The following is a 27640-nucleotide window of genomic DNA, read 5'->3' as shown; positions in this document are numbered from 1 at the left end:
ATTGCAGCATTGTTAACAGCAAAAACCATTTAAATGTCCATCAGTTGGGGTTTGGTTTTACACACAGAATACTATTTAACTATTAAACACAGAAGTTAATATATTAATATGGAATGATATCCCTGATTGTTACATTAAAAATAAAAGCAAATTAGAGAAAAATCCATAAAGTACTACCCCATTTAAAGTAAAGTATCTACATATTATAGGCATAATTTTATGTATACCAATATTGTATAGATTTTGAAAACCTAGTTGAAAGAGTATCAAAAAAGGAAGGGAAATTATCGGGGAATGGGATGTTTATATTCTCTTTTTGGGTTTTTTTATTTTAAAGAAATAAAGATCATAAAATAGAAAATGTCAACTAAACTCATGTCTTGGCAATAATTTTTTCTTTAAAATAATTTCTTTTTATGCTGCTTTGTTAGTATAGTCTTACTGAGTTACAGAAAAATCTGTTAAGAAACTCATTTTGCTCTTGTATATTCTGTTTTCAGAGCAGTGGAAAGAGCTCAGTGCTAGAAAGCCTAGTGGGGAGGGACCTGCTTCCCAGAGGCACTGGTATTGTCACCCGGAGACCTCTCATTCTGCAGCTAGTCCATGTTTCACCCGAAGATAAACGAAAAACAACAGGAGAAGAAAATGGTAAATTTTAGAATTGGAATAAGAATTATTTTAAAACTCTTCATTTTTGTCAAATATTTAAAATATATGAATTGATTACATAGTTAGAAATTAGTGGCTGTAGCAAAATCAGAAGTCCTGTGAAGAGAAGTGGTATGCATCTTTTCTCATGTAAAAAAGTAATTTTTGTTATTTTGAGGCCCACAAGTAAACTTGTTTGGAATAGTATCTTTTTGGTAATGCGGCTTGGTAAACTGTTAATGCTATTTAATGGAGGATCTAGTGAGATACTCAGTAAACAGGAATCATTTATTTTAAAGAAAAAGTCTTTCTGTCTTTTGGAGTGTTTTAAACTCTTTTTCTAATGTTTAAAACAATGTTTTTGCTTTTTTACTTGGATTTAGAATTTAAATAATTTAGATTCTAGTTTAAAGATTTTATGTTAAATAAAATTAAAACGACTTTGCTTTTCAGTATAGCAATGTTATCTTGCCTTCCTTTTTCTGGTCTTACCATCTGCCTGTTAATTTTGACTCTTTTGCCCTTCTCTCTAAAATGAATATTATTTTTAGAAAGAGTTTTGATTTTTTTTTTTTTTTTTTTTTTTTTTTAAAGATTTTATTTATTCAGTTTTTTCCCCCCAAAGCCCCAGTAGATAGTTGTACGTCATAGGTTCACATCCTTCTAGTTGCTGTACGTGGGACTCGGCCTCGCGTTGGACAGAGAAGTGGCGCCTCGGGGCACTCCCGGGATCCGAACCCGGGCCGCCAGCATCAGAGCGCGCGCACTTAACCGCTAAGCCACGGAGCCGGCCCCAAGAGTTTTGATTTTTTAATTATTTTTTTACTATCCTTCTCTTGCTAAGGTTTACCTATATAGCACATACTATCTTGATTTTTAAGATCCTGGCCTCCCCCGAATAGCAAATGTGGAGTATTAAGATTGGAGAATATGTACCGTCCTTTATAGCAGTTCTTCTTTGATTAAACTGAAAATATTTTAAGAAGTGTTGTCTATGTCTATGAGCAGATTTTAAATTGCTTATTAAATATGTATCCTATATTAATCATATATTTATATTAGTTAGGTTTGAAATGTTTGATGAGAATATAATCTTCCCTTTTAGTTCAGTGTTTGGCTCAGAATTTCTGTCTTATTTATAAAAGCCTGTAAAATAGCTCTAATTATTAAATTAAATTTGCAGCAGAGTTCATGTTTGTTTCTTATCTGCAGAGATCTGTTTTAAATGTAGTTTCATTCTACTTCTATTATTCGGACCTAAGATAGGATGATAATATGGAGGAAATTGAAGTTAATTTCTGTATCTGATTTTTTTCTTCACTTATTATAGGAGCATTGGTGGTGATAGCTTGATTTTTTTTTTTTAAAGGAGAACAAAAAAACCTTTCATGAGCATCTACTGTGACTATAGATAGTTAATCACTGATGCAAATTAATGAAGTTGTAGAAGTTAATAAGGAATACTTTTGTATAGACTGCCAGAGGATATGTAGGAGCCTTTTACTTAAGTTAGGTAGCTTGGTATATTCATCACTTTGTATTTCTGTAATATTTCTTTATTATTGAAATTCTGAACCTTGAGTTTAATCATTTTGAACTAACCTATGGTCCAGCTTCAAATGTATAGAATAACACTTAAAATTTCATTCTTACTAACTTAATTTCATCAAATTTACCAAATACCTTAAACTAAGACTTTAAGAAACTGTATGGCATTAATTAGGTCTCTCTCCTTTAACTTTTCATTTTCTTCAGTCACCTTGAAAAGGGCAGATGATATCCTGTATCTCAGAAACTATTTGTAGATGTGGGCATTGTTTCTAGAAAAGGGTGTACATTTCAGCCCTAGAAGTGTGGGTTCTTTGGTATCTCTTTGCTTGTGTGTCCACTGTCTTGTTGATGTCTCTTCTTGGTGGTTGGTCAGAAAATTTGCATATCTTTACCTCTCTCTATATATTTTTTCCAGCTTAGTGCTTATTTTTTATATAAAAAACATAAAAATTCACTTAAAATGACAACTCAGCTACCCAGAACACAAAACAGATTTCATAAATTTTGAGTACTGAATTTCACGTGTCTCAAATAGTTCTTTAGTTTCTCACAGAGCCTCTTTATCCTCGGGATAAACACTTCTACCTTGTCATAAGTCATTCTAACCCAGAGGAAATTAGAATAATGAAGCAGATAAACATTTAGTTAGCCAGAAGAGTAGGAACTACTTGACAGCCTGACATCCAGAGAGGAGAAAGGGAGGAAAACATAACCAGACAGAAAAATTTCAAAAAAAAGAAAAAAATCAGTCTCTAATCATTTTGTATAGGGATTTATAGCCTCAGAGGGCTCTGTTATATAACAAAGGCCTAAGTTACCAATAATAGGTTCATTTAAGAGCAGTGTATTCTAAGATGACATGGAGCAGTATAATCCATTTTAAATAATAGGTCCATCCAAACTGGCTAAAATAAAATATTTTAATATTTAATGTATATAGTTTAATTATCAGGAAAATTTACTTAATGTGGGATCCTTCATTCTGCCAACTATATAGGATAATTGAGGTGTGAATATATAGATTTATAGTATTTCTCAGCTTGCCCCCCACTTCTGTCCTGTAAAAGAGTTTTCTGATAAAATCTTTTTTTTTTTTTTTTGTGAGGAGGATCGGCCCTGAGCTAACATCTGCCAATCCTCCTCTTTTTGCTGAGGAAGACTGGCCCTGGGCTAACATCCATGCCCATCTTCCTCCACTTTATATGGGACGCCGCCACAGCATGGCTTGCCAAGCGGTGCGTCCGTCGGTGCACGCCCGGGATCCGAACCGGTGAATCCCGGGCTGCTGCAGCGGACGGCCCGCACTTAACTGCTTGTGCCACGGGGCCGGCCCCTGATAAAATCTTACTAAAAACAAAATCAGACTGTTTTAGAGTGGGATGGGGTTTTAGTTTGAACTTTGAACTCCGTGATTATCTTTTATATATTTGTAAGAAATAAATCAAGCTTTCCTCAGATTTCCTTTTAGACGAGATCCAAAAGTAGCATGCTGATTAAAGACCAACTTGTTTCTGTTGTGTTCTGTTAAATTCAATATATATTTTAAAGAAAATAATCCCTTATAAAGCTCAATTTTAGTGAATAGGGTAAATGCTTAATATTTACTTACTCATAAGATTTTGAAAGAAGTTTGGTATGTTTTGTAGATTCTTTTTTACCAGGCAATTGATCTTTTCCCATAGTCATATCTAAGGCAAATTTTTGAATAGTGAATTAATTTTAATCCATTTGTGTTAGAATTAGAAACCAGAGGTGACATAATTAATTGCAATTGAAAATAAAAATAGGGCCGGCCCTGTGGCTTGGTGGTTAAGTGTGTGCGCTGCGATGCTGGCGGCCCGGGTTCGGATCCCGGGTGCGCATTGAGGCACCACTTCTCTGTCCATCCTGAGGCCGAGTCCCACATACAGCAACTAGAAGGGTGTGCAGCTGTGACATACAACTATCTACTGGGGCTTTAGGGGCAAAAAATAAAATAAATAAAATCTAAAAAAAAAAAAAAAGAAAATAAAAATAAATTATGGCACACAATATGCTTGATTTATCACTTAAAATATTATATACTTCTATACTTCCCTCTGATTGTAATAAATTGTATTGGAAATTATATAGTTATAAATTTTGAGTAATTTAATGCTAGTTATAAATTTTGAGTAATTTAATGCTATGTGCATTTGAAATGTGTTGAGGTTTCTGCACATCTGAGTTTTTAAAAAGGTTTAAAGGGGCCGACCCCGTGGCTTTTCGGTTAAGTGCGCACACTCTGCTACTGGCTGCCCGGGTTCGGATTCCGGGTGCGCACCGACACATGGCTTCTCTGGCCATGCTGAGGCGGCCTGCCACATACAGCAATAGAAGGATGTGCAACTATGACATGCCACTATCTACTGGGGCTTTGGGGGAAAAAAAACAAAGGTTTAAAATATTAGGGGTAAGCACTAAACTTATCATTCTGTGCTATTTCTCTTTAACTACAGACCCTGCTACATGGAAAAACTCAAGACACCTTTCTAAAGGTTTCCTTTATCCATTGTTTTTGGCCCTTTTTCTATTATGCCTGCATGTGTGCTTATGTACTCTTACAGGCTGTGTGCATTTTTTTTCTTCCTTTTTTATTTGCCTATCCACATTGATTGTAGGTTGTAATGGTTCTTGTTACCTTTTGGCATTGCATCAGAATGCAGGCTTTTTTGGGGGTGAATGTAATTTATTTTATTTTTATTTTTAAAAACATGCTTGTGAAGCCAGGCCTCTTTTATATGATAAGGTAAATTAAACATACCCCTTTAGTATGTAGTACCTGCCTCCGTGAGTTCTGTTCACCTAGATTACTGCAGTCCTCCAATGAGACTTCTTGGAAGAAGGTACTAAGCTTCAAGTAGGTGAGCATTTTACTTGCAAAAAGGATCCAGTTTTATTTACCTTTATTCCACCAAAGAATTGATGCACTTTTTCCTCAATAAATATTTATTCGAATACTTTACAGTCCTTTTTATTTTGATTTCAGGTGGCTGATATGCATTATTCATAAACTCAATCATTAAGACATTTAAAACTCTGAATTTGGCAAAAGCTGAACAGCTGTGCTTAGGGGAGGCAAAGTTAGGTTACTTTTCTACAATTAAACATTTCTAGCTTCTCTGGGAAAAACAGAACAAAACTTGCTTTCCACGTTTTAGACCACTTAAAACAGTGTCTACAGTGAATGTATTTTCCTTTTTTGGGCAAGTGCAGGAAGAACAAACCTATTATTGGAAACTAATGGAGAGTAGTGACTCCATATAGTACATATGCCAGGGTCTATCCCCCCACCCCATTTCATTTCTTTCCAACCTTTAGTTCAAAATATAGTCTTGGTCCTGGGGAAAAAAATTACCTTGAAAGTGCATATAAATTACAGAATAGCTTCACACTACTGAGAGAGCTCTTTAAAGGAACAACCAATTGTGACTTTATGGGTAACCAAAAGGAAACCAAATTAGGGGAAAAAAAGGATTGAAAAGTCGGCTGTTTTATTCACATATTGCAGATTTTTACCTTGATTTATGTGTATAAATCTATTATATATGCTTTTTGCATTACTCAGTAGGATTCTTAATTTTTCTTCTTTTTGCCATTAGCTTAATTGCATACTTTCATCAGATAATCTGCTTTTATGTGTAAGATATTTAAAAATAAGGAATAAACTTTTTAACATATATAATTACATACAAAATATGAACACAAGTGAACAATTGTATTAGTAAAATCTAGATTTCAATGGTGGGAAGACCTGTGAGCAACTCTGATCTGAAGTTAGTCATGTTTTTGAAATAACATGATACCATTTTTAAAATGTGAAAGTATAATTTAGCAAATCTTAAAATATTTAACTTGAGTTAATGGCAAAATAGGAACAAATAATATTGTGTTGCCTTTTTGAATTCCTACCTAAAGATAAAAAGTAATTTCCATAGTTTCCAATAAATGGAGTTTTTCTTTTTTCCAGGGGTTGAAGCAGAAGAATGGGGTAAATTCCTTCACACCAAAAATAAGGTAACCACACAAGAATATTATGAAGAAGTAACGTGTTGAAAATTTTTTTGTACAAGTAGTTGATAATTTAGTTTCTCATCATTGGCAATGTGGCATGTTATCTTGAAGCAACTGTTCCTTGTAAAATAAATCTTATGTTAGTAACGTTTCTAATCACAGCAGTTTATTTGGAAAACGCTTTAAGTTCAGCCCTATTCTCTCCAATTTGGAGATTAATGTTGTGAGATCAGGCAGCTTTGAAATATAAATTATGAAATTTATATAAAATATGAAAAAATTCATATAAAATATGAAATTATAAATTATGACTCCTTGGCTCAGAAAAATATATGTATATATTAGAATTTGTTTACTAATTCTCTGAAGCAGATCCATAGACATCCTTGAAATTTATCGACCCCTCACTTAAGAATTTTTGATTTTTGTTTCAATAATTTTTAGCTTTACACGGATTTTGATGAAATTCGACAAGAAATTGAAAATGAAACAGAAAGGATTTCAGGAAATAATAAGGTAGGCATCTTTTTAGAGCTGGAAAGTATAAACAGCAAATATATCATTGAGAGTATTCTCTATATAATGTGTGATTGTAAATTCATAATCCTGGTCTTTGAAACTAATGGAGTATTTTCACAAATATATAAAAACTTTACTGACAATCCCTTTTGTTTCTTAGAGCTTTTATGTACTATCAAATATTTCATTTAGATGCTTATTCTTGATCTTGTGATGTACATTCCACTTTATTATATAATTCTCTTTAATTCTGCTACAATAGGTTATCTTTTTCTGAAGGATTGATTTACTGTAACTCAAGAAGCGTCATATAATGTATGTGATACATGTATTTTGATAAGTTCTTTTTCTTACCTGAGTAAGGCTAGATTTGCTTATGAAAGTAGAGAGAGAGAAATTAGTTTTTTTCCCAGAGAAAATGAAAAGTAATGTTAACAACTGAATTATTTTCTTGTTTTCTAAGATTGTGAGAATTTAAAATAAGTTGGGTGTCTAAGATACCATTAATCTTGACACCAGGCACTATCAGTGCTACCTCCCTTAAATGCTTCTGTTTTCTCACTCTTCTCTCTCTATTCCTATTGCCTTTCTCTCTGTTCCCTTTCTTCTTGTTTTTACCTTCCTTCTTGTATTATCCAGAGGCGCATTTAATCCCGCAAGTTGGCCCTAGCCGAGTACCAATATTCAAACATATTTACTGAGCCCTTTTATCTGTCAGATACTGTGCTAGAGAGGTTACTTCCTGACAAAAAGACATTTTTGGATTTTGGAGCCATGTTAGTTCTTTATGTCTCTTCAGGATACTTGTCTCTGTTTTAGTGATTGACTAAGCTTTATTCATTATTGAACTCTAGGCTGGTAACCTTTGGGTTACTGCTGCTGCTGCCATGTTACTGCTACTACTTCCCTGAATTTCTAGTAATTGTGTTGTATAGAAGAGGTAGAAAAAGTGGCAGGAGCTAGATTAGCTTGTTGTCACTCCAGTAATTATATCTGGGATAATTTTGAGTTTTGGAACGTTATTAATCATAACACCAGTCTGAATTCTCTCTCCTGCTATCCCCATGGATTTACTGACCTCAGTAATTGTTGTAATTTTACATAGTACTAGAATTTAGAGAGGATGTGACTGGTGAATCAGAAAGGAGAGTTTTTAATTTAGACATTAAACTGAATGTCATGAAAGATTGAGGCTGTATACCTAGAAGATGTTTAATTTATGGTGGGAATATGATTTACTTACTTAGCAGGTTTTCTCATCCACAGTGTCTAAAAGATGAGAAGTCCCCTATCCCCAAATCTATGAAAAATCTCTTCTTTACTAAATCATGTTTGTAATGAAGTAAATGATACTTTGATCTTATGTAAGTAATTTTGTGTGGTCTAAATATCTAAATGATTTCATATGCCTAACATAAAGCCTTGAAGGATTTAAAATATCTGTGAGATTGGAGTTGTAAAGGCATTTGGGCAAAGCTTTGTAGTGGGCATGATAAGGGAATGCGTAAGAAATATACAACCTAGATAGGTAGGCCGAATATCAACATATAATGACTTTGGAACACTGGAGTATTGAAAATAGAAAAGTAACTCAGAGTAATCTTAATATAGCAAATGTAACTGTATAGAGAACTCAGAGTAAAGAATGTTCCACAAAAGCTTTCTGGGAAATTAGAATTTTCAGTGGGTTAATGAAGAAAGATATACAGTGGATAAATAGATGAGAGGACTTTTTAAATGATAAAGAAGGGGATGTACAAAGACAAGTTATGAACATATTATAAGTGTTTTTTTACATGTAGCTGACTCAACTCGAAAACTTGTAGAGGGCCAGTGGTGAAGAGGAGGGAGTCTGTGTAATAATCTTAGTCTAGGGGAGAGAAAATATAGCTCTCTCTCACTATACAAATTCTTCCTATTTGAATTCAGGGATCAGAAGATTCAGATAAATTTTCTGAGGAATCTCTTACAATATACTCTTGCCACTTGGTATTCAAAGATTAGGAACCAAATTGATTTGGATAACTTGTTATCTATGCCTTACTCTCTAAACTTAAGAACCTCATAAATTTGGATAGTGAGGAATACATTAATCTTTTGTTCAGCACTAAGTCTATTAAACATATTTAAGAAATGGTATCTGCTTAGAATCAAGAGAAAAGAATGTGAAATCATACAGAGGAGATAAATTGTTTATATTAATGGTATAGAGTTGGATAGGATTATAACCAGTTATGTGGTTGGCTGCGTAACTTCCCATGTGTATCATCAGGTTTTGATTGTTGAAATGTTTTAGGGATCATGGTTTAATTTGTATTTAAAAGCATCTAATGTCTATCTACTTGAAATTAGGTTTATATAAATATAAAATTAGCATTTTATATTTCATTGAAACTTTAATATGATTTTAATATATTTTAAAACTTATTTTTAGGGAGTAAGCCCTGAACCAATTCATCTTAAGATTTTTTCACCCAATGTTGTCAATCTGACACTTGTGGATTTGCCAGGAATGACCAAGGTAAACAATAGTTGTTACTCATTATGGATTTGGTCATGTTTGTTTTCACTTAAACAGATGTGGTTTTTCCTTACCCTATATGAGAATAATCAGCTTTTTTTGCAGTTAACTTGATCTGTTAGCATTTGATGTAGTTGAGTCCTCCTTTCTCCTTGAAACACTTGCTTTACTTGCTTCCAGGATACCACACTCTACAGGCTTATCTCCAATCTCACTGGTTACTCCTTCTCAGTCTCTTTTGCTGGTTTCTTCTCATCTTTCCAATGTCTAAACAGTGAGTGCCCCAGAGCTGAGTGTTTGGAGTTCTTGTCAAGGGAGTACACTTACCCCCTTGATGATTTCCTCCAATCTTATGACTTTAAATACATGAGTGTCTGTATGCTGACAGCATTCAGATAACTCTAGATTTGAATATCCAGCTGTCTACTTTATACATACACTTAAATGTCTAATAGGCATTTCAAACTTGATGTGTCTAATACCAGATTCCTGACCTGTCCCTCAACCTGACTTGATCCTTCTATAGTCTCCCCCATCTCAATAAATGGCAGCTCTGTTCTACCAGTTGCTTAGCCTAAAGGTTTGTAGTCATCCTTGAGACTTCTTATCCTATGTCCTAATTCCTCTGTCAGCAAATCCTCTTGGTTCTCCTTACCTTTAAAATATATCCAGAACTCCTGTATCATGTCTTACAAATTCATAGCTACCATCCTGATGTATCATCTCATCTGTTTTATCATCATCTCACCTGGATTACTGCAGTAGGCTCCTAACAGGTCTTCCTCATAATCTGTTCTTAACTAAGCACTCAGAGTGATGCTGTTAAAGTGAATATTAGATTGTGTCATTCCTTGGTTTAAAATCTCTCCAGAGGCTTCTTGTTTCACTCAGAGGAAAAGCTTAAGTTCTTAAAAGCTTAAGTTCTTAAAGAGATGTAAAGCATGTACTTGATCTGTCCCTATTACTCTCCTGTTAACTCCTCCTGCTCCAGCCTTCTGCCTTTATTGTTCATTCTCCTGGAATGCGCTTCCCTCAGATTTATGCATGTACCTCTCTCTTATTTCTTTCAGTTTCTGGTCATTCTCTCAAATGTCATTATCTGAGTAAGGTCTTCCCTGATTACTCTGTTTAAAAGCATAATCCAATTAAAAATAATAATTTAAAAGCACAGCCTTCTCTAATTATCTCATAGCCTCCTATTCTGCTTTATTTTTTCCGTAGCCCTGCCATCACCTAGATATTGTATAATGTATTTGTTTATTATCTGCTCTCATCACTAAAATGTAAGCTCTCTAAAGGTAGGAATTTCAATCTTTTTTTATCCACTCCTGTGACATAATCTGGCATGTAGAACAGCGCCTGAAATATAGTAGGCTTCTAATAAATATTTGCTAATGGATGAATGAATGAATATGTCTCTAGGCAATTAACATTGACCAGTTCTTGACATGGTAAACCTACGATATTTGCAAGAGTTACATTTTGAGACTTTCACATGTTACCAAATTCATAAATACCACTGTAATATATAATTTCTTCATTTTAACTATCTGTAAATGGAATGATACCTATGTTCTGTGGATTAAATGGGAGAGAAAAAGCTGAGTTGGTTTTTATTAGTGGTTCCTTGCTCATCTCTGTTTGGTTTAGGTGCCTGTAGGTGATCAACCTAAGGATATTGAGCTTCAAATTAGAGAGCTCATTCTTCGGTTCATCAGTAACCCGAATTCCATCATCCTTGCTGTCACTGCTGCTAATACAGATATGGCAACATCAGAGGCACTTAAAATTTCAAGAGAGGTAGATCCAGATGGTAAGGACAGATGTTAATATTTAATGAGATGCTCGGTTAACAATGGTAAACCTACCTTCAAGAAAGGAATTTTTCTTTTAAAAGTAATATCTCTAGTTGTTAATACAGATTTAAAAAATAATGCTTTATTCTATTTTGCTTATAATTTCAAATAGAAATTCTGATGGGAAATAAAGTTTTAACGGATAAGTTGCTGTACAGGCTAGGTAAAAATACTTCACATAGTGTCCATATTTGTAATGGTTACCTAATGATTTAAAATAAAATGGCTTTGCAAAAAATTTGTGTAAGTAAAATGATGTAGGTTTTTGAATGGCTGAATAAATAACTCTCAGAGTAGAAAAATCACTGTAGATTTTTATGATATAGCAGATAAATATGGTATCTGCATTCTGCAGAGGCAGAAAATATTTAAACATGCTCAAGGCAGAGGGGATTCTTAGAAATAAGGGTAAAATCCTTTTATGAAGCATTCATAACCCTGTCCTGACCCATATATGGGTCATTGTATGATACTTGACTAAGGCTGGAATGTGCATCTCTTAGTATATATAAAACGCCAGCTTGTAGGAGAGTGGTTATTATTGCGCTAATAAAGGTATGCTTTGCTCCATACAGGAGCCAGTTTTTTTTCCTGAGTATTTGGAGGGTCTGTGGGCTGTGTCATGTTTCTGTTTTCCCTCTTTGACTAAGAATTTCAAATAAATTGGATAGGAAATGTTAGTGCTAAGACTTGTAATTAAAATTCCCATAAACAAGGTCAATTTTTAAAATATTTTTATTTCAAGTTTTTTTTTTTGTGAGGAAGATCAGCCCTGAGCTAACATCCATGCCAATCCTCCTCTTTTTGCTGAGGAAGACTGGCCCTAAGCTAACATCTGTTGCCAATCCTCCTCCTTTTTTTCCCTTTTTCTCCCCAAAGCCCCAGTAGATAGTTGTATGTCATAGCAGCTGCACATCCTTCTAGTTGCTGTATGTGGGATGCCGCCTCAGCGTGGCCTGACAAGCGGTGTGTCCCCAGGACCCAAACCCTAGTCGCCAGTAGCGGAGCCCATGCACTTAACCACTAAGCCACGGGGCCGGCCCTGTATTTCAAGTTTTTAAGAAACTTTTTTACTTTATGAGTAATTAACATTCATTTCAGTTAGATTAAAAGATAAGCTATATCAAAAGGTTTATTTAAATTTTATTTTTACTATTTAAACTGTTAAACATTTTATTTTAAATTGACCCTTGAGCCATAACTATAATCATGCTTTTGATCTAGTAATCTTAATCTAGTAATACATCGTAAGGAAATAATCTAATCCAGTATTATTTATAGTATCAAAAAATTAGAATCAACTTAATATGGCCCACAGTAGGAATACTTAAGTAAATTAAGATAATAATAGAATATGAAATCATTAAAAAGGATGATTTTGTAGATTTGGAACACTATAGAAAAATGCTTATAATTAAAAAATGTCACATGTAAAATTGGACACTATGCAGGGCAGCTGGGACTGTTACACATTGCTGGTGGGAATGGTACAGTCATTTTGGGAAACAGTTTGGCAGTTTCTTAAAAAGTTATATCAGTAATCCCACTTCTAGATATTTACCCATGTTAAATAAAAACCTATGTTCATATAAAAACCTGTATGCAAATGTCTATAGTAGCTTTATTCATCATCTTCTAAAACTGGAAACAACTCAGATGTTTCTCAAATGGGGAATGAATAAGCAAATTATAGTATATCCATACCATGGAACACTACTCAGCAATAAAAAGGAATGAACTATTGATACATGCAACAACATGTATGACTGTCAAATGCATTATGCCAGCTGAAAGAAGCCAGGCTGAAAAGGCTATGTATATGATTCCATTTATATAACGTTCTGGAAAAGGCAAAGCTGGGAATGGAAAATGGGTTTGATTGGGTAGTACAAGGAAATTTTGGGGGTAATGGAACTGTTCTGTCTTGAGGTGGTAGTGACATAACTCTTTGCATTTGTCAAAACTCATAGAACTGTACACAAAAAAAGTAAATTTTAAACAAATTTTAAAAATGCTTATAAAAAAGTTAGGCCAAAGAGCTAATAAAAAATTGTGTGAAAAGTATAAAAAATTGTATACAATGATTAAAATTAGTTTTTAAAAAGTATTTGTAAGCAAAGATTAGAAAAGCATTTCCAAAATGATGACAGAGATAATGTTAGGTGGGATTATAGATGAGGATTTTCCTTAATTAATACTTAATGGCTTTATTCAATAACTAATTTTCTTTTCTTTTTTGCATTTATCAGGTCGCAGAACCCTAGCTGTAATCACTAAACTTGATCTCATGGACGCAGGTACTGATGCCATGGATGTATTGATGGGCAGGGTTATACCAGTCAAACTCGGAATAATTGGAGTAGTTAACAGGTTAGTAATTAAGAATGGGATAAGAATTCAGCATTCTCATTTCAAAGCAAATCTGAGTTTTAAAAATCAATCTGAAATGTGATAGTGTCCTATTTTTTCCCCTTTTGCTAATCTTGGTATTGCTAAAGAATTCATTGCTCTAACGGGAGAAAAGAAATTCACTAAAGTCTCCTGTAGACATTTTTAGTGAAAAATGTTTCTAGAGTAAACGGTACCACAAAATGGAAGATAAATTAGTAGCCAGGCTTTAAAAATTCCTGCTTGTTATGTTATGTATGAAGAGGGCACTGGATAAGAAAAAATATTATTTAATTTGCACCCAATCAAGAAAAAGAGTTTCTTAAAGTGGTAGGATTTTAATAGATTGGTTTAGTCTCTAGCGTTAGTGATTCTATGTAATTGCCAGGATATGACTTGGAGAAATTTTATTAAAGGTATCCTAGTTATAAACAGCTGGTATTAAATATTATGGAAAGGAAACTAACTAAGGAAACTAAGGGGGGCTGGCCCCCCACAGTGTGGGTTTAAATGACACCTAACATCTTTGGGTCTCAGACCTTTTAAAAATGAAAATGATTTTACTAAATGATTTCTAAGATCCATTCCAGTTGTCTGCTTCTATTCATATGTCTTTCTACCTCATCCCTATTAAGACTTAAAAAAAAAAAAAATTCTCATTATCTCCCTTTTCAGGCAAGTGGGTGGTATAAAACTGTTGTATTTGTAGATGACTGCTCTTCAAGTTAACTTAATTATTTTTTGGTAGAAATTAGTTGCCTGTCCATGGATAAATATACAGGTTGATTAAGACACACTTATGGGCCCGCCCTGTGGCTCAGCAGTTGGGTGCTCGCGCTCTGCTGCTGGCGGCCCGGGTTTGGATCCCGGGTGCGCACCAACGCACTGCTTGTCCGGCCATGCTGAGGCGGCGTCCCATATACAGCAACTAGAAGGATGTGCAACTATGACATACAACTATGTACTGGGGCTTTGGGGAGAAAAAGGGGAAAAAAAGGAGGAGGATTGGCGATAGATGTTAGCTCAGGGCTGGTCTTCCTCAGCAAAAAAGAGGAGGATTGGCATGGATGTTAGCTCAGGGCTGATCTTTCTCACAAAAAAAAAAAAAAAAAAAGATATTTTTTCACCTATCCCTGTTACTTAAGAGTACTGCTTTTGACTATAGTTAATGGTCATAATGAGGCCTAAACGATTCCGGCATACTTACTTATAAGTCATAGTTTGATTCTTGGCTGAGCTGCTCAATATGCGACCTTGTGTTAAGTTTAATCTCCCTGAGCCTCAGTTCCTTCGCTACAAATGGGATAAAACCTATCACATGAAATTATCGTGAGAATTAAATAAAACAGTTCACGGTCAGGCACTAGGAACAATGAATGCCTGGTGCTAACATCATTACCATCATCACCACCACCACCACCGTCATCACTATCATCACGTTCATCACCACCATCATCCAAGGTATGTAGAGGATCACAATTGACTTGACTTGAATAGTTTTGTTACTTTTCAACTTTAGGAGCCAGCTAGATATTAACAATAAGAAGTGTGTAACTGATTCAATCCGTGATGAATATGCTTTCCTTCAAAAGAAATATCCATCTCTGGCCAATAGAAATGGAACAAAGTATCTTGCTAGGACTCTAAACAGGTAACATTTTTTACCTCTTGGAAAATGAGATATTTTTGGTTTTTCAGTAGGTGTCTAAGACCATTCATTTCCAGTTAATTACATTTTCATAATGTTCTTGTATGTACAGTTTCACTTTTGCTTTGTTGTCTGGTAAGGTCTTGTGCAGTAGAGACATATGTAGATGTCTCTTATTTTTATTGGGGTGGTTGGCATTAAATCATCATGTAGTCTAGGAATGCTCAAGTAAATTTTAAAATGTTTTAATTACGAAATTCTTGATAGTCAATTTACTTTTGAGGATAGAACTAGATAGCAGATGACTTTGTTTCCGCTTTGGATTTCAGGAACTGAATTAAAACTTAAAAATTTCACATAATCTATTCTTAATTTAGGATGTCTTCTATTCCTATTCATAAAAACAATTGAAGCTGTGTACCTTGAATTCTGAATGCACTTATGGTAGAGGGACTGGAAGACCTTTCTAGGTGATTTATAAATGACTGCAGTGAATGCTGTTTTCTCTTGTTTTTGTCTTATTCCCTAAATAAATTAAAGGCTGATGGACTTGGATCTTAATAAGATTGATTTTCACTGTTCTAAGTACCCATTGTAGAAGATAAGTCAGAAACCAAAATTAGGTAGAATTGGATTGAATAGCTTATTTTCTTTGAGGTAGTTGCAATAATATAAAAAAATATATTTTTCATTTTATATTTGGTTCTCAGCAGTTGCTACAATTTGATGGGTTAAAATTTAAAAAGCATCGACCAAGACGGCTTCCTTCATGCCACTGTTTTTCAGACTATTACCTCTAGTCTAAGACTGCATTATTTTCTGCAAAGACAAATTATTCGACAGGTTTCCCCATTATTTGTGTTTTTAAAATTTGACCTGTTTGGGTCTTAAATACACAAGTTTACTTTAAAATCCTTCCTTTCTAACTTTTGTCAGGTTACTGATGCATCACATCCGAGACTGCTTACCAGAACTGAAAACAAGAATAAATGTTCTAGCTGCTCAGTATCAGTCTCTTCTAAATAGCTATGGTGAACCTGTGGATGATAAAAGTGCTACTTTACTCCAGCTTATTACCAAATTTGCCACAGAATATTGTAACACTATTGAAGGAACTGCAAAGTATATCGAAACTTCTGAGCTGTAAGTAAGAAATTTCTCTGTGGATATGGTTACCTGGATGGCTAGGTCACTTTTTCTTCTGTTCAAGTGACTTTAATTCTGAGATTATCTGATTGTGATTGTGATTAATTATCTATAACAGGAATATCACTTTATAGAAATTGTAGAATGATGTCTGATATGTGTGTCAAAATGCTTATAAACTATGTAAAGTAAAAATTTCAGGATTGTTTTTTTAGTAAGACTTTGATAAGCATTTTTAAATACTTTATAATTTAAATTTTTAAATATTTCTTTAATACACACAGTATAATTGTTAATGAAAAAATTAAGAAAATGCAAGTAAAAAGAAAAAAATATAAGAACAAAATAACTCTTAATTCCATCATCCAGAGATAATCCCTGCTAATTTTGGCATTAACCTAGACATTTTTCAGTGCATCTGTAAAACATTATAAATGCTTATATTACACATCTTTAAAAATAAGATGCTATACATGCTATTTTGGAATCATTTCTTTAAATCAACATGTTACAACTAATATTAATTATACATTTATAGTATCAATCTTAAGATTTACATAGTATTTTAATTTTTAGATATACCCTCATTTGTTGAACCAGTCCCCTACTATAAATAGTTTGTTTTCAGTTATACACAAATATAAACAATGTTGTGATGGACTATCTTGGGGACATGTATCCAAGTAAACCCTTAGGATAAATTCCTAGGTAATTACTAGGTCAAAGGGTATAATATCCTCAAAGTCTCTTATTATTGCCATACTATTAGTAGATTGTATTGTTTTACTATTAGCAATATATAAGAATGTCCAGTTCTCTACACTCTCACTTTTAAAAGTCTTTAATTTTGAAATAATTATAGACTCTCAGGAAGTTACGAATAAATGTATATAGGGAGGTCCCATTCACCCTTCACCCCACGTCTCCCGATGTTGACATCTTGCATAACTATAGTATAATAACAAAACAAGAAAATGGACATGAGTACAATTCATAGAGCTTTTCAGATTTCACCAATTACACATGCACTTGTGTGTGTGTGTGTGTGTGTGTGTAGTTTTATGTACCTTGTGTGACCCAGGTGGCCTTTTATATGAGTTAACTCCATAAAGAGATAGACTATTTAACAGACTAGTCATTGAATGGTTATTATATTATAATTCATATATAATATGAATTAAGGAAATTAAGATTACTAAAATGAGCCTTTAAAGAGTTTAGTAGGTAAGGTAGGTCAAGGTAACATGAGGCTTGATTAGGTGGGAAAAAGGGTATAATCAAGTATTTTTATTTAAATACTTATTAAATATAATATAAAGTAGGTCAAGGTAACATGAGGCTTGATTAGGTGGCAAAAAGGGTATAATCAAGTATTTTTATTTAAATACTTATTAAATATAATACAAATCCAGAAAAGTGCATATAACATATCTATATAGTTTTATAAGTAGTTAGTAAAGCAAATATCTGTGTAATTACCTAATCAAGCCTTTAGAACATTGAAGAGAGACTGTTTACCTTCCTTTCAGGGATTGGGAGAGCTCCATAGTTAAGAATGCATTTGGGTTGGGCTCTGAATAGAATTTGAGAAGGCAGTAAGGAGAAGCATGTTTTAGGCTTTTGAACAACCAAGAATAATGAAGGGTGTATTTGGAGAATGGTATGTGGTGATGGGACATAACAGGATGGTAAGGCAGAAAGGCATCTAAGAACAAGACTGTGGCAAGTCAAATATCTTCAGAATTTGGAGAACTATAGAAAATAAAACACTTATAGTCAGAGGAGTAACCTGTCAGAGGAGTAACCTGTTTTAAAAGGATATCTCTTGTCATTATGGAAAAATACTTGGAGAAGAGAAAGGTTGGAGGCAGACCAGTTACTGGTGATTTTTAAGCGTACAATTAAGCGTGGCATTAATTATATTCACAATATTGTACAACATTCACATAGTATCTATTTCCAAAATTTTTTCATCACCCCACAGAAACTGCATCCATTAAGCAGTAACTCCCTGTTCCCCCCTCCCCCAGCCCCTGGTAACCTCTAATTTACTTTCTGTCTCTACGGATTTGCCTATTCTAGATATTTCATATAAGGGGAATCATACAGTATTTTTCCTTTTGTGTCTTGGCTTATTTCACTTAGCATAATGTTAGGCTAGTACCTTCTGCCTAGACTACTGTAAGAAAGTAGTGAAGAGTGGGGGTGAAAACAGAGGAAGGGATGCTTTGGGGAGATGTAAAGGTGTTTGCAGAATTCAGCTGGACTTGAATCAAAAAATAAGAGATAATACCAGGATTTCTAGTCATTAACATAGTAAACATAAGGTATTCAATACCTAGGCCCAGAGATTTAATGTCTGAAGCAGGAGTAGGCAAACTATAGCCCATTCACTAAGAATGATTTTTACATTTTTAAATGGCTGAAAAAAATTCAAAGACTATTTTGTGATGTGAAAATTATACAAAATTCAAATTATAGTGTGTATGTTTTATTGGAACACGGCTATGCTTATTTGTTTACATGTTGTCTGTGGCTGCTTTCGTGCTCAATGGCAGAGGTGAGTAATTGTGACAGAGATTGTGTGGCCTGAAAAGTCTAAAATATTTACTATCTAGCCCTTTACAGAAAAAGTTTGCCGACCTCTACTCTAGATTGTGAATAAACAGAAATAAATAAGACACTGTTTCTTGTCCTTGGTGAGCTCATAGTCTAGTTGAAGACAACTAGGGCAAAGAAGTTGAGTAGTTAACTGATGTTTTCTGACAGAACAGTTTATATACACACAAGTATACATGAATGCTTTTCATGGACTGACTCCTTTCCCTATTAAAAAAAAAAATCAGAGAAACTGGTTCACAATGGAATTGAGAACAATGGAAATGGGAATGGTCTAAATGTAATTGTTTATCTGAGGCTTTCTCAGAAAATGAGACAAACTTGAAGCTTATAGAAAGACTTCTAACTCTTGGTTTCTTTCCTTTTTAGTAACACTAGAAACAATATACTTCATTGCCTTTCAGATGCGGTGGTGCTAGAATATGTTATATTTTCCATGAGACTTTTGGGCGAACCTTAGAATCTGTTGACCCACTAGGTGGCCTTAATACTATTGACATTTTGACTGCCATTAGAAATGCTACTGTGAGTATGTTTAACTTTTAGAATTTTCTGAAATGAAGTTAAAGCTTTATTTATTTTTTTAGCCCATATAACCATAATATTGTATCTTTTTTTTAATGAATTGTACAGTCTTATTTTGCTCTCATACTTGAAATTAAGAAGCACTTTTCATGAAAAATACCAAAAATGTGATTTATTTTAACTTTTGGGAAAAACTAAAATCATATGTAGCTAAAATAAAAGCTCAAAATTTTGTTTTTTTCAGGGTCCTCGTCCTGCTTTGTTTGTGCCTGAAGTTTCATTTGAGTTACTGGTCAAGCGGCAAATCAAACGTCTGGAAGAGCCCAGCCTCCGCTGTGTGGAACTGGTTCATGAGGAAATGCAAAGGATCATTCAGCACTGTAGCAATTATAGTACCCAGGTAACTGAGAAATGGAACAGGCCTCAGATTAAGTAGTAAAAGACACGAGGTAGCAGGAAATATAAGATGGGCTAAAAGTTAAAATCTTCAGTTCCCTTATCTAAAAGTGATTTGAAATAGTATGCTTAAATGTAGCTTCTAAATCTAATTCAGTATTTCAGTGATTATTTAATTTTCCTTTAAACAAAATAAACTGATATGTTTCCCTTTCTTCCATCATATATATATAGGAATTGCTGAGGTTTCCTAAACTTCATGATGCCATAGTTGAAGTAGTGACTTGTCTTCTTCGTAAACGGTTGCCTGTCACAAATGAAATGGTGAGCTATTATTTCACAAATTATCAATGTTATCACAATTAGTAAAAGTTTTCTTGTACAGCATTATGCCTAAACTTCAGGCATAGCGTTCCCCAGTGTATTGGGAAGAAAAAGGAGTGAGTTTCAGTCTCATTTCAAAGGAAACCTTTCAATAATTCTGGTATAAAGTGCATTTTTCTTCATATTTTAATCATTGTTAGCCTGCACCAAAGGTTTTCATGAGAATGGAGTTACTGTTGAGCAGTGTGACTAGCTTTGCTCTATTATGTAGCACCATTGATCTAATGGAGAAGTAGTTCTATCTTTAGCCTCAGTAAACTGGGCCTTTATATAGCAAGCTCTTATTTAAACAATGAAGTACATCACGGTAATTTGGCCACTTCTACAGTTTGCTTGTTTGATGTCCTAATACTATGATGTCATAGTTGTTTGCTACTATTTTGTGGGTTGCTGCTATCCTTAAAAATAAAAATGCTGAAATTGGCCAAAAAATGAGATAAGCATTTAAAATTGCTCTTATGCCTCTAATTATTGGCTGGGTATTTTTTTTTTTCCTTTCTGGTCACTAAAAGTGCATTTGGGTCCTTGGCTCTGGATGGTGAGCCCCAGTGGAGGTTTACTAAGAGTATAAAACCATCCGTGGAAGTATACAGTATAAGCGCTGCTGCTCTCTTGTTTACCTAGCAGGAGCAACCCCGAGATTGAGATGAGTAAGAACATAGCCTGATCTTAGACTCTACCCACTGATAATCACAGAATCGTTAGAATGTCATTTGAATAGATCTTTTTCACCTGGTTCTGGAGAAATTAATTTCAACTTTCCTTTTTGATTTATCGTCCCATTAGGATTTTGAAACACATATAATATTTAAACTAGGTGCTTCATAATTAAGGCTAATCAATCATTACCTCAGGTCTTTATTTTTTATTGAGATAGAATAGATATATGACATTATATTAGTTTCAGGTGGACAACATAATGATGCAATATCTGCATATCTTGTGAAATGATCACCACAATAAGTCTAGTTAACATCCATCATCGCACATAGTTACGAATTTTTTTTTTCTTTTTATCTTGTGATGAGAACTTTTAAGATCTACTCCCTCAGGTCTTTAAATGTATCCTTTACCCAAATAAAGTTAACATCTTTAACTTATATCTGATTATGAAATGTTTTCTTATTGTTGAAACTGAACTAAAACTTTGACATGGAATAGTGGATAATCTGAGGTTTTAATAGTAAAGTTGCATAAAGCCTTGGAACTTTGCATCAGGGAGATAACTTTTTTTTTCCCCCTAACAATAAAATACTTCTAACTACCTTAATGTCATTTTTCTCCCCTTAGAAATGCAATCTTAGATGCTGAAATGTAAATAACTCAAAAGACAGAGCAAATTATTATTTGGCATAAGATTTGTCAGTTGGAATATAATTATTGAGTATTTATTTAGGCATCAGTTTTCTCTACTTTTTTAGAATTGTCTTTTTAATAAGTTTTATATGTATTTCTCAAAGTAAAATTAGGTTGACACATTTTTGTATAGCCCAATTTTATTTCTTTTCTAGGTCCATAATTTAGTGGCAATTGAATTGGCTTATATCAACACAAAACATCCAGACTTTGCTGATGCTTGTGGGCTAATGAACAATAATATAGAGGTAAATACAATTCGAGTTGTCTTGTATAAGCAAGAGAAAATCTGTTGTAACTTAGTTATATTCAACTTAATTGAGAATGGGATAACTGTAAGACATACCTGCACCATATTATTGTCTGTTATATTCCAGGAAGTATGCTGAGGGCATGACGTTTTCTTTTTACTTTTTTTTGAGGAAGATCAGCCCTGAGCTAATATCTATGCTAATCCTCCTCTTTTTTTGCTGAGGAAGACCGGCTCTGAGCTAACATCTATTGCCAATCCTCCTTTTTTTTTTTTTTTCCCCAAAGCCCCAGTAGATAGTTGTATGTCATAGTTGCACATCCTTATAGTTGCTGTATGTGGGACGCGGCCTCAGCATGGCCGCAGAAGCGGTGCGTTGGTGCGCGCCCGGGATCCAAACCCGGGCAGCCAGTAGCGGAGTGTGCGCAATTAACCGCTAAGCCACCGGGCCGGCCCAGGCATGACGTTTTCTTAAATTTAATTCTCAGAACCATCTGGAGGCATTATTTTCATTTTCTGCTTATGAAGTGGAAACTCAGAGAGGATCTGGGATTCCTTGATTGAATGCTGAAGGACTGCCTGGCTCCATTTCAGTAACTGTTGTTGCAGTTTATTCAGGTTGAAATGTGTAAAATAAAGTGAAATGTTTAAAATTGTTTTCATTTGACTCTGAAAGCTGTAAAGGAAACATTCTAAGAACTATCTAAACTACTACAAATTTGGAAAAGAGTATTCTTTTCACCACTACTGGGGTGGCTGCATTTCATGGATCTTTTTTTTCCATTTGAGGTTAATGTCACAATTTGCGTAAGATCTCAGATGGAGCCAAGACTGGTGGATAGAGCAATTTATCTGGATGCTATTTTTTCCTCTGCCATTTTCATCCAAGAACAGTAAATTTTTCTACTACTCCTTAATCCAGTAAGACCTCAGAGTCTTCTATATCAAATTTCCTCTTTTGCATATGGGTGGAGAGAAAAAGTAAACATGGAAGGGACCCTGGGTTATCGACTTCAACCCTATGGTTAAACAGATGAGGAACCTGAGGCCCACAGATGACAACAGCTATTACTTTAGTGCTAACTTTGCTGGGCACTGTTAGAGGAAACAAGCACCTTCTCTTTAACAGGTACAGGGAACTATTGTTAGCTACATAGCTGAGGTGACTCTTGTTATCAGAAAAAATTCCAAAATGCACACGAGTAAGGCACTTTAAAACAGAAAGTAGACTAGATAACAGTTATGTTATAAAATAGTATATAGACACTTTCTTAGAATAAGGATTTTAGTTCCTGTAACAATGAAACCAACTTTATGGAAAATTTGTGCCTGGGACAGTTTTTGTAATACTGACAAGGTCTTTCATGATATGGTTTCAGATCAGTATTCTTCTACAAATGAATGTGTCTCTGGTTTTAATGACCCTGTGCTAAAGAACTTTATGTGGATATTCTCATTTAATCTTTACAGTAACCCCATGAGGGTAGATAATGTTAAGCAACTAGGAAACCGAGGCTTTAGAGTTGGTAACCTGTCCAGTTAACAAAGCAAGTAAACCAGGTCTGTTGGGCTCCAGGGCCAGCTAAGGTCCTAACTGGTTGGTAACAGACTAGGGTGAGAATTTCTGTTCTCCACATTCCCGCTTTTTGCTTTGTGTTCCTCTTCAAAATGTACATTTTAACATGTTAACTTGTTATTCTGAAGATTATTAAAATCCATATGTTTTAATCATCTGCTATATTTTTTTTACCCCTGGCTTACCTCCCGTGAAAAAATGAAAATAGGTCAAATTTCTGTCAAAAAAAAATTTCTTATCCATAAAACATCATTGTGAAGCTGTGTTAACTTATACCTTTTTGCAAGTTTGAGGGTGTTCATGAAGTGCTTTCCACTTAGGAGTGATTTTGACTTTAACCTAAATGCTTTTCTATGGTATTTGGTGCTGCCTGTAAGAGAGCCATTGTTAACCCCTACATCCTTTTATATTTCCATAGTCTTCCACCTATTATGGTGCTTGACACATAGTAGGTGTGCAGTACCTGTTGATGGAATTTAGCACAGTCACTTCTAGCTTAGTACCAGAGTTACTTTGATTATATTAGCAAATTAGAAGAGTGGGCAGTTGATCAGTCTGTTAAACTAGCCAAGTTATAGAAAGGACTATCAGTTTTAAACTCTACATTTATTTCCTGGAGATGGTTTAGAATAAAGAAAACGGAACATTCTTACAAGATAACCTTCACCACAGATATTTCTCAAAGTTATAGTTTTGTGTATGGGAATTGTGGGAATTTAACAAAAAGCTTTGCAGGTTAGAGTGAGTTTTAAAGGCTCTGCTCAAGTTTCTATGATCTGTGCCTTTCAGATTCTACATGGTGTGCTGAAGGCTTATGTTCCACATTTACGTGGGGACAGTTTAAATCAATGATTCTTGACTTAGGGGGAAAGGGAGAGATGTCAATCCATTGCCCCTCATTTGAGAATCCCTGGTGAAGGGAACCGCTGTTACTGATGTTGTATTGTATCCCTCAGGTGCGTTGGGGCAGAAAATAAGATTGAGAAGCATTGGGTTAAATGATTTGTTTTAAAATATAATTATGGCATGAGTCCCAGCAGTGAGAGAACATACTGTAAGTTATTCCACACTTTTCAGTTAACCTGAACTTTGTTGTTGTTGTTGTTGAGGGAGATTGGCCCTGAGCTAACATCCATTGCCAGTCTTCTCTTTTTGCTTGAGGAAGATGGTCCCTGAGCTAACATCTGTGCCAGTCTTCCTCTATTTTTTTGTATATGGGACACTGCTACAGCATGGCTGGACGAGTGGTGCGTAGGTCCACACCTGGGATCTGAACCGGTGAACCCCAGGCCGCTGAAGCGGAGCACAAAAACCCAACCACTACGCCACCGGGCCTGCCCCTAGCCTGAACATATTTTAGTAGGCTTATATCTCAATGCTCTGATGATCATTTTTGTTTTGCTTGGTTGTGTTTTATAGGAACAAAGGAGAAACAGGCTAGCAAGAGAATTACCTTCAGCTGTATCACGAGACAAGGTAAAAAAACGTTTTTAAAGCATATTCCCAATACGCAAAGATGGATTGGTAAGCCTCTGAATATTAGTCAGTTTTAGGAGTAATTTTTTCTTCTCCCTTTAATGCTCCATTGGAACTATTTCATTCTTTGAGTAAAGGTATGCAAGTTTAAAATAGGCTTTGAGTAATTTAAAGATAATAGTATTTTGAATACATTGGAATAAATGCTTAAAGGTGGCTTTTTTAAGCATCAAGTCTTTTTGTAAAATTAGTTGAAATCACTAATGACTTCTTTATAACAAGGTTTTCCGAGAAGTTAGACAACAATATGCATATAACAGGTTTTAGTTACCTGTAATACCTATAATAATAGCTGCATATTATAATGTTTGTGTGTATAAAAATCTGTTACCTTGAATTCTTTACCAGAAAAGATCTTATCAAATTCCAAAAATAAAAATGAAGTTTTTGGATGTAGATTTTTCTCAGGCATTCATCTGAAGAAAGCCTTTAACAACAGTACAGGAAATAAGGCGGAATAAACATTATGTCCCATGATTACTTTTGTTTTTCATGTTATTTTACTATTTTGATACAGAGGAGGAAAATTCACATTTATAGAATGTTTCTGAATACATTTTTGGCATCCTTGATTTTTTTTCCCTGCATTTTTTGCCTTTAGTCTTCTAAAGTTCCAAGTGCTTTGGCACCTGCCTCCCAGGAGCCCTCCCCTGCTGCTTCTGCTGAGGCTGATGGCAAGGTCTGTTCTGATTCTTCGTCTAAGCCTGCATGCCTAGTTGTCTGGTGCAACATTATCTTCTTGAAACAGTACACCAAATAGCAGAATATTAATAAGGGATATTGTGCAAAGGTCAGATTATTTCAGTCTAATAGAAATTTTAAATTATGTAAGTTTACTTCATAAATTATTGTTGACATGCTTTTGCTTGCAATATAGAAGATGCACGTAGAAAACATAATTTAAACAGGAAATTATCATGCACATTTTGAATTTCAAGACATATTGGTATTTAAATTGTGCTTGTTAAAATGCATGTTTTAACGTATCTTTTAACAGTTAATTCAGGACAGCAGAAGAGAAACTAAAAATGTGAGTCTCTTGCTTCAGACTGGACATGTTGTTACCTTTGGTTCTCACTAAAACACTGTCTTCAAAACCAGTGAAGAACATCTTTGTACACTGGCATCTCTTGTCTGTGTTATGTTTTTAATGTTCCTCTTATCTAACTAACCCTTCTAAGATGGCATTAATTCTAGTTTTAACATTGTTTTAATAATAAGAATAGGCTTTCCCCCTGTTTCCTATTCAAGAATAGTTCTGAATTTAATATTTTGGTAGGGAATAAAGATTCCAAAGATGGAAATTGTACTTTTGGACATTTCCCCTTTAAAGGTTCTGAGATCTGCCCAGTACTGTTACATAATCCTCATGCTTCTTTCTTATGCTTCCATTTAGTTTGCACTTGTCACCCTAAATATATAGCTTAACATGTGCCTCAACAGCTTAAGCAGATTCAAAACAAACGGGGGGACTGTGCGAGTTTGAGACTGTTGTCTTTTTTTTTTTTTTTTTTTTGTGAGGAAGCCGAGCTCTGAGCTAATATCTGATGCCAATCCTCCTCTTTTTTTTTTTGCTGAGGAAGACTGGCCCTGGCTAACATCCATGCCCATCTTCCTCTACTTTATATGGGACGCTGCCCCAGCATGGCTTAAAAAGTGGTGCGTCGGTGCACACCTGGGATCCGAACCTGTGAACCCTGGGCCACTGAAGTGGAGCATGCGCACTTAACTGCTGGGCCAGTCCCTGTTGTCAATTCTTGATAACCTTTTTAGGGGTAAATTAACTAAGAATGGGACTAAATAATTTAGATTATTTCTAGTTTTTCTACCATTTAGCTCCTTTTTTTACTTATCATCCAGATTTAAGGTTCTGAACTGCAAATAAAACCTTATAAATGTCTTATCTTCTCTCAGCCCACTGCGCTCAGATCTTAAGAGAACCATCTAAATCACTGCTTAAGTTTTATTTCACTCATGGCATCACTGTGAATTTGCTTACTTTCCTTAAGATTTCATTTGATGTATCATTTGTGTATAATTAATGGGCATTTAAAAAATATAATTACTCATTTAAAAATTAACATAATATAAATATACAGCCTATATTTAAATATAGCTCACCTTAACTAACATATTAGAGGCAGGTTTTGGCTAGCGTTTTGATTCAGAATGATACCAAAAACTGATGTTTTTCTAACAATTGCCCAACAGTCTTCTGTTAAATTTATATAAGCCATTTTTATTTCTATCTATAAATTTTGGATGTCATCTTGTCTCCATGTTAGAGCGTTAAGATCTTAAAAGAGCATCTAAAAACATCTCTTAAATATTGATGAATTACTGTTTTTCCCATTATCTTAAACAGTCATTTTTTCTTTTAGAAATCAAGACTAAGATATCCTAGAAAAGAAGGGTAGTACAAAAGCACTTGTGCTTAATGTAGCACTAGATTTCTTTCAGCAGACCCTCTCTCAAGAGTATAGACATTGAGGGAACTTTTGTTTATGTCATTCCACATTTTAGGCAGCTTAAAGTCACTATCAGCCTAAGAATTGTTAATGTAGTCTTGTTTCTTTTATATTGAATAGCTTCTGCTTTTGTCCTATGGTCTTTCTGTTGACTTTTAGGAAGGTAAACTGACTTGAGAAATATATAAACTCAAGTTTTGGAGACATGAGATCAAGTTAGC

General features: G+C 34.5%; 1 protein-coding gene across 8 annotated transcripts in view; it reads left to right on the top strand.

Annotated features, from left to right (window-relative positions):
- Positions 1-27640, top strand: part of DNM1L (dynamin 1L) — a 48515-nt gene that overhangs the window by 19175 nt on the left and 1700 nt on the right. Inside the window, exons 2-17 of one of the 8 annotated variants that reach the window (XM_004441158.3) lie at positions 501-648; positions 4677-4715; positions 6188-6234; positions 6676-6747; positions 9185-9271; positions 10922-11084; positions 13377-13497; positions 15035-15166; positions 16100-16306; positions 19333-19453; positions 19698-19853; positions 20084-20173; positions 21745-21837; positions 24835-24891; positions 25553-25630; positions 25949-25981. In XM_004441158.3, coding sequence (XP_004441215.1) covers positions 501-648; positions 4677-4715; positions 6188-6234; positions 6676-6747; positions 9185-9271; positions 10922-11084; positions 13377-13497; positions 15035-15166; positions 16100-16306; positions 19333-19453; positions 19698-19853; positions 20084-20173; positions 21745-21837; positions 24835-24891; positions 25553-25630; positions 25949-25981 — 1644 coding nt within the window. The remainder of the gene's footprint in view (positions 1-500; positions 649-4676; positions 4716-6187; positions 6235-6675; positions 6748-9184; positions 9272-10921; positions 11085-13376; positions 13498-15034; positions 15167-16099; positions 16307-19332; positions 19454-19697; positions 19854-20083; positions 20174-21744; positions 21838-24834; positions 24892-25552; positions 25631-25948; positions 25982-27640) is intronic. The other 7 variants (XM_004441159.3, XM_087442574.1, XM_014795874.2 and 4 more) reach the window with 7 other exon arrangements.

Source organism: Ceratotherium simum, chromosome 17, assembly GCF_057802395.1.
Source record: "Ceratotherium simum simum isolate JZ-2026a chromosome 17, ASM5780239v1, whole genome shotgun sequence".
NCBI lineage: Eukaryota > Metazoa > Chordata > Mammalia > Perissodactyla > Rhinocerotidae > Ceratotherium > Ceratotherium simum.
Note: the sequence above shows the minus strand (reverse complement) of the source record. Positions and strands in the feature narration are given on the sequence as shown.